The 7,856-nt window shown below is 41.0% G+C and overlaps 2 protein-coding genes across 2 annotated transcripts in view; one reads left to right on the top strand and one right to left on the bottom strand.

Annotated features, from left to right (window-relative positions):
* Window positions 1–1,390, top strand: part of LOC138056679 (uncharacterized) — a 13,023-nt gene extending 11,633 nt beyond the window's left edge. The window contains exon 4 of the mRNA XM_068902532.1: window positions 1–1,390. This exon is cut by the window's left edge and continues 127 nt beyond it. Coding sequence (XP_068758633.1) covers window positions 1–1,220 — 1,220 coding nt within the window. The 3' untranslated portion in view covers window positions 1,221–1,390.
* Window positions 1,391–2,841: 1,451 nt separating this feature from the next.
* Window positions 2,842–5,293, bottom strand: LOC138056680 (tubulin alpha-1C chain-like). Its single transcript, XM_068902533.1, has 2 exons — window positions 5,192–5,293; window positions 2,842–4,325 (listed from the first exon to the last, which is right to left on the bottom strand). Exons 1-2 carry the CDS (start codon window positions 5,291–5,293, stop codon window positions 3,357–3,359), a joined length of 1,071 nt encoding a protein of 356 aa, XP_068758634.1. The 3' UTR covers window positions 2,842–3,356.
* Between the last annotated feature and the right edge of the window lie 2,563 nt (window positions 5,294–7,856).

Below are 7,856 nucleotides of genomic sequence, written 5' to 3'. Positions count from 1 at the left end.
TGAACAAAAATCGCCCATCAAACAGTTACCACGGTTATGGAAGCTTGAAAGAAGCTGAAAGCAAATTTGTGGATCGCTACTGTAGGCGCTCACATGACTCGATAGATAATACTGAGGAGGTTGTGGAATGTGCTCTAAAGCTCCGACCTCGGAGACGTCAGGTTATTGAACTTCAAGAATTTCCCCTGGGATATTCCAAGAGTTTTCTAAACATTAATCTAGAATCCAACCCCGACGTTTTATTTGATCCATACCGTGACCAGTTAAAAAGGGGAAAGAAATTTGGCAGGTTGACATTTTCAGATTCTGACTTGCGAGAGCTCTCGTGTACGGATAAACTTGGGAGCTATGATAGTAAAAGCGATCTGTTTAGCGAGGCAAAACCGAGGAAAAGTAGTCTTAAAATGGTGAGGGAAAGAAAAAAGACACATGAAAAAGTTGTGCACTTCTTTCCGTCGAATTTTGAATACGACGCACAATTTGTTCAGTTTCCCTCCACAAGAAAAATGGAGGCGAACGCAGGAGAATTCAATCGATCGTATTGCGAGTCTGGTTATTCTAAGTTGAGCAAAAGTGACAATGAAACCAGTGAAATCGAACGAACAAAGAGCCTTTGTTACGTGTGGGATAAAACGACGCAGAATAAAGAACATGCTGTAGATGAAGAACTGACAAGTCCAACAACAGACGAGGTCACATATCATGGGAAGTTCGTGAAGTCAAATGACTATGGTTGTTCGTATACAAATTATGGATGTAAAAGTTCAACGGAACAGCTCACAACCTCACAAGAAAGGCCCGGAATAAGCTCATTGTCAGCTCAATCCTTTCATAAAAGCAGCAACAGTGAATGGAAGCCACGGAAGAACGTCGAACCTGGGTCGTTTTGTAAAGACGCCATCAAAGACGACCAAAATTACCAGCTCGAGCCCCTTGCTGGTTTATTGTCCCCCATTCGAAAAGCTACTGGGCATGAAAAAGGACCAATAAAAAACAAGCAGGAAGCCGCGGTAATACCTGTTACAGCCCCTAACACAAAAGCTCCATTTGCGGTAACACCTTCCTCATCTTGTATCTTTTCAGGTGATGCCATTAGTCGGAAAACTAGAAAATCAACAACTGAACTTGAAAACGCTATTTTCCGAGCGAGTGCAATGCCGCATTTTGAACAAATTCAACGCTTTCCCGAAAGAGAAAGGAAGTTTCAAAACTCAAATTGATATCAGAAACTTTACTCTCTTAAAATTACTTACCCGATAGAAGCTTCCACTAATCCTTTATTTCGAACTCGGTTTAAAAATATCTTTAGTAATTACAATAGAATTCTAAAACTTGCAAAATAAGATATTGTGTGACTTCAAAACTACTATTAAAATAATGTTTTACAAGAGCGCTGAGTGGGAATTGGATGATTCTAGTGTGTGGTTTTAATTAAAATTCACTTCTCAGGACCGTAGTAAGGCAGGGGCCGGGGGGGGGGGGGGGCGCCGTGTCCCTCCACTTTTTTCCCCAAGGCTAACCCTAACCCTAATTTGAGTCTAAACACCGGATTTCTATTTAGCCGAATTATAGACGAAATACCCGTCTTAGACGGGTTATTCGTCGCTATTATAAATTCGGCGATTATGATTTCTCGTGAATAATCAGATTCGAATAAATCTTTGAATTCGTTACAGTGCAACGCGCCTTCCCGTGGCCGCTCAAAAAACTTTCGCATTGGACAATTACGTGTAAATACGTCAACTCAACAACCCATGCAACGGGGTTCAACTTACAACTGTGCAAACTTTCCAAGGAGGCGTGATTGTCAATCAAATGCACACATCCTGATTGGCGGACAATTTGTAAAAAACTTTGTTAGGTGGCCACCTCGTCGCACTGTAACAACCAAAACGCGTGAAAAGACTAAACGCCGGTTTACACGGTACGATTTGTCGGCAATCGTATCGTGTAAATTGTTTAAAACGTGTAATTTTTCCTCCAAAGATCTCCCCGTTGTCCTTTTAGTATCTGCTATTTTGAACGCTTTAATTTTTTTAGTATTTGTGCGCATTACCCACTCGCATACCCTTTGATTGACAAGGCGGTTTGTCTCTGAGTGTCGGCCCGACTGTTGCACTTGAATTTTTTGAATCGGACCGATTTTCATTCCCATGAATCGGTCGTTCATGGGGTGTCAAAATACACGCAGTTTGCGTTCCGAAGCCATCGGGCTGATAAATCGTACCGTGTAAACCGGCCATAAGGAATGATTCTCGGGCCTATAACCTCTGTGGATCCGGCATGACAACATCTGTCATTAAATCTTCGAGATAAAAGCATCATTCCTTCATTTTTATCCATTATTAACACTTCGTATCCTTTCATTTAGTTTCATTTGAAAACGAAAACGATTGCAAATCACGGCAACCAGTAATGTTGTATGATGTTTTACGATGTAAACGCGGCGGGTCTAAAACACGGGTCACATTCCACAGGTCACTCGCTGCAGGTCATTGCTTTACCTTTTGGAAAGTAACCAAAACCCTCAATTTGACTAACCCTAGGCCTAAGGTTGGTTTTTAGCCCTAGGGTTAGCCAAATTGAGGGTTTTGGGTGACTTTCAAAATGGTAAAACAATATTCTGCAACGATTGACCTGTGCAATGTGTCTTGTGTTTTAGAAGAAAATCCATTACTGGAAAAACCGAAGTACAGCGGTTGATGAGTTGATGAGGCAATGTGTTTGGCCGGACATGCAGTCGGAGTTGGCATGAATGGATATGTACTGTGCAAGGATCTTACTACCAAGATTAGACAGATCAAAAAAATTATTATCAAGAAAGTGATCAACAATATTCAGTTCAGGTTGCTTATAAGAAGATTTTAATTTGCTTTTATCGACACCATTAAGAGAGAAAATAGTTGAAACCTTCTTCCTTGAGTTTTCAAGACACCATAGCAGAGTTAAAAAAACGACATCTGCTTCAGAAGTTTCTTATTCACCAATTCTTCGATTAAATATCGAAACTGGCCGGGAATTCCCAGCAGCCTGCGTGTAGGCAACTGACGGGTATGTCAGAGCAATGATGTATACACGGTTACCAGTTAATTCTTTGCAATGTTACAAGCTGTTACAAGTTTATCAGAATGACCAGAATTATGTCGGAACGAACAATATATTGCAATGAAGTATTTCCTTTTTTCAGACATGGACCAAATTTGTTGAAACAGAATGTCACGATATTTTACGCGTTGGTCTCGATAGCCTTATCTGTATAGAGTTTATTGAGATTCGCAACGCCAGTTTTTTTGTCTAGTCGGAAAAGCCGGTTGTTTATTTTGTGATTTCCTCATTCTTGCAGCTGTGATCCTCCCTTAATATTCGTCATCATCGTGCTCAAATGTCGCAGCTTCGACTTCTTCGTAGTCTTTTTCCAGAGCGGCAAGATCCTCTCGCGCTTCAATGAATTCTCCTTCCTCCATTCCTTCCCCCACATACCAATGGACAAACGCTCGTTTAACGAACATCAGGTCAAACTTTTTATCCAACCGAGCCCATGCTTCAGAGATAGCAGTGCTGTTGCTTAGCATACAAAGAGCACGGAGTAGCTTGGCCTGATCGCTGCCAGGGACAACAGTCGGCGGCTGGTAATTGATACCAACCTTAAACCCCGTTGGGCACCATTCCACAAACTGAACAGTTCGCTTGCTCTTTATGCTGCAAATTGCCGAGTTTACGTCTTTAGGGACAACGTCGCCCCTGTACAGCATACAGCAGGCCATGTATTGACCGTGTCGGGGATCGCACTTTACCATTTGATTTGCTGCCTCGAAGCACCGGTTTGTTATTTCCGCCACTGTAAGTTGTTCGTGATAGGCTTTGGCGGCTGAGATTATGGGCGAATAAGATACCAGGGGGTAGTGTATCCTCGGGTACGGCACGAGATTGGTCTGAAATTCAGTCAAGTCCACGTTCAGTGCGCCGTCAAAGCGAAGAGAAGCAGTAATAGAAGACACAACCTGACTAATAAGGCGGTTGAGATTCGTGTATGTGGGTCGTTCGACGTCAAGGTTCTTATGACAGAGATCATAAATTGCTTCGTTGTCCATTATGAAGGAACAGTCCGCATGCTCCAAGGTTGAATGTGTTGTTAGTACAGCATTGTAAGGCTCCACCACTGCAGTAGACACTCTTGGTGCAGGGTACACACAGAATTCCAATTTGGATTTCTTACCATAGTCAACGGACAGGCGTTCAAGAAGAATCGATGAAAAGCCAGAACCAGTGCCACCACCGAACGAATGAGTTATGAGAAATCCCTGAAGACCACTGCACTGATTTGCCTAAGGAAAATTAAACAGCTTTGGGTAGACTAGAAAACTTTCAACCTGATTCAGCTTGGCTAATTTAGTAGCTGCAATCAGTCGCAAGTTTTTTAGTCTACCCAAAGGCGAGCCGCACCTTTTTCTGAGAGATCTTCGTGATGTTGAACCTATAACAGAGCCTAATCTGATGTAGACAGAATAATAGCGCAGTCTTCAAGAACGCAGCTGTTAGTTTGTTGTTTAATTCACAAATGCAAATAAAAATTAAAAGAAAAACCGCCCCACCCGGCACGAAATGAGCCCTCCACCGTTGAGAAGAGGGAAAATAAAAATTTAACATGTTGTTGCCCACATCGGTGAATTAAGCCAACACACGTCACACTGTCTTGAATGACTGACAGTCACCAATGGAGGGTCCAGTTTTTAAAGCCAAATAGAATTTTGTTCTAACTTAGCAATTCTGATCTCAGGAAGGGACAAATGAAATCACCAACAGATTTACTCTTCATCAGGGTTTTTTTTTTCATTTTTGTCGTTTTCAGCCCGATGGGGTTTTTTCCGTTGTTTTTGCCTCTTTGTTTTTATTTCTTTTTCGATTTTTTTGGTAAATATTTTACCCCATCACCATCATTTGTTTTTTCCTTGTGTTTAAGTTTTTTTGAATTTTTTCTTCCCTGAAGTAAGTCTGTTGATGATTTCATTTGGGTGAGGCCCGACCGGATCATGCTTTCTATTTTCTCTTTGTCAAACGATTCTTTTTTTCTCCTCCATTGGTAATTACGCAACCATTCCTTCCTCACCGTGCCTACATCAAACTTCATTCCATACATTTGCATTATTACCATGGCGTCTACCCTTTACAGTAGTTTCGAAAAACCACTGACCAGCTTTCGAATCCTTTCCAAAACCAGATCTAGGATTTCTTTGCCAATGGTGTAATGGCCTCGAGCATAATTGTTAGCAGCATCCTCTTTGCCCGAAATCATCTGCTCAGGATGGTATAGGTCGCGATATACTCCCAGGCGAGCCTCGTCTAAGTAGAAATCAAACAAAAATTGAGCACAGACTGGATTCTTTGATGCAGCAAATACAAAATTGCTTATCTCGACTACCAATGCATGGATTGAAACCAGCTCTCACTCGATTCCTTTGAGAAATCTTTTTGGACTTTATTTAAAAAGTTGAATGATGAATAGTAGGGAAAAGAAATTTCAGAATGATGACTGTTTGCGATTAAAAATGAATTTGGGGTATCTACATATCTCTTACTGACCTCGTTTTCTCCGTCCGTACTGTAATAAAAACTCACGAACCGAGTTTTTTCCCGTTGATTTATGACCCATGCACAAAGCGCGCGGGCCTTATATCAAGCGCGTACTATCTGAGAGATATAATAGGGAGCTTTTTTAAGGTGATTCCCGGGTAAAAGAACCCGTCATAGATTTCCGATGAAACTTGGTATGATGACATTACAGTACAAGGAGATGTTAAAAAGGTAATAAAAAGAGGGGGTCACCGTGCTTGTTTTCATGCCACGATGCTGACAAATATGGTTATTTAGGTGACTTTTGGTTATCTCAGTGCACAACAAACAAGATCGATTATTTTTCAATTCGGCGTGCTATATCACACAGAGTTCGACTTTCTTTGATTGCTTATTCATCTACGTCCCAGAAAAAATGGCTTCAAATACCCTGCATTATTAATTGATATTTTTATCCTTTAAAGGAAACATAATTTGGACTTGCTCTGCTGGGCCCGTTACGTCTCTATCTGTAGCATTTATTTCATTTGCCAAAAAAGTAGCTATAGATTTCTGCCAAATTTTTTCTCAGTTATTGCGGATATTGTTCTCATTGAATTTATAAAATAAAAAGTGGGGGTTACCGTGCTCGTTTAAGAGAAAAGAGGCTATTAACTCGCTATCGAGGTTAGTTTGAGGGAAATCCCTTATGTTTTGTACGCGCGCGCGCTCATGTGGGCGTGCTGATGACGCAAAAATCGTGCGCAGTAGGAATGCGCAATGCAAAACCAGGGAATCACCTTAAGGAGGCTCGAAAGGGTGCGGCTGAGCGCGCGCGCGTAACCCACACACGCAATTCTAAAAGCTGCTCGCGTCAGCTCGCGATTCAAAGTGGGTCACCAGAAATGTACAAATACCGCTAGTTTCGCTCACCTTTCTTCTAATTCTTATACGTATGGAATATAAATAGACATCTCCTATTCACGAAAACAACGAAAATTGTACACAAACGGTTTCATGGTCACTTAAATCCGTTTGTGTTGGCCTGTAGCTTCACTCGCGCGAGCACTCGAATGAGCGGGTGAAGCATGCGTAAATGCCGATCTTGTAACCCCCACATTTTTCCTGATTTTGCACCTTTACTCGCTTATATCTCTGCTTCCGGACGCTGAATTGTTTTCATTTTTTGCATGTTAGCTTAGATTAATTTACAACGTTTGTCTTTCAAATTTTAAAAAATTCTGTAGGTGAAAAAAGAAATTAGCGACACACTTCAAAAAACCTTATTTTTCTGAAAAACTGACCTACAGATTTTGTTGAATTGTAAATGTTTTAGAGATTATTTCTAACATTATCTCGTAACTCTGAAAGGGAAGATTTTACCGTCCCGTTTTTTTCAAACAAGACAATATGTGTTGATTTAAAAGGCTCAAGGAAATGCCTTATATCGTTGCCATGGTAACGTTATTTTGGAGGAAAATGTGATGTGAAAAATCTATGATGGGTACTTAATACCCTGGCCAAATTTTGTCCTGATATGATTACCCTAACTGTATCTAAAAACAGAATATGTTCATTTGTTTGAAAAAAGGAGAAACTATTTCGAGCCTCCTTAAGCAAGCGCGTTTTTGAGACGCGGACGGCAACCGGAAGTAAGCTGTTTTCCCTTTTAACTTGTCTTCACACAACCACATTTACATTACTACGTATCTTTTCCCCATTAGAGGTCATTAGTATAAAAATCTGGGAGACACCACTGTTCTGGCTCACGAAATTTTCTTTTCCTTTTGCCGTCCGCCTCTCAAAAACGCGCGTGCTTAAGCTCCCTAATTAAATGGGTAAGAGCTGTTTATACGAAAACGAAAACACCAGAATGGCCTTTTTTATAATAGAGACGCATAATTCGTCTGGGACGAACTTGAGCAAACATTTTTTCTGCGTCTGTTAAATTTGTCTAATATAAAGACGAGCACAGGACGCATTAGGCATCTGGACGAAGTATCTTCTTTAATGCGTCTTCAAAGACGCACTAAACTGGATAGTTCGTCCAGACGAATTATGCGTTTTGCGCCCGTCTTTATACTAGACGAATTTAACAGACGCATAAAAAATGTTTGCCTAAGTTCGTCCCAGACGAATTATGCGTCTTATATAGTTCGTCCCGTCTTTACATTAGACGGATAACATGTAACATGTGTTGTAACAGAGAACGGCAGTTGCCGATCCATTGGTAGGAAAACTTAACTCCATCTCTGTCGTTAACTATGTCTACAGGTGGGTTTTTAAGACTGACCTTCCCATGAAGC

This window comes from Montipora capricornis, chromosome 7, assembly GCF_036669925.1.
Source record: "Montipora capricornis isolate CH-2021 chromosome 7, ASM3666992v2, whole genome shotgun sequence".
In the NCBI taxonomy this organism is placed as follows: domain Eukaryota; kingdom Metazoa; phylum Cnidaria; class Anthozoa; order Scleractinia; family Acroporidae; genus Montipora; species Montipora capricornis.
This window is presented reverse-complemented; position numbering and strand designations above follow the sequence as displayed.

Bases quoted from the DNA above. Each gene is read 5' to 3' on its own strand.
- LOC138056680 (XM_068902533.1), bottom strand. From the start codon at position 5,293: ATGATTTCGGGCAAAGAGGATGCTGCTAACAATTATGCTCGAGGCCAT. The intron at 4,326-5,191 runs GTCAGTGGTTTT...AATTTTCCTTAG, and splicing joins TGGAAAGGATTCGAAAGCTG to GCAAATCAGTGCAGTGGTCT.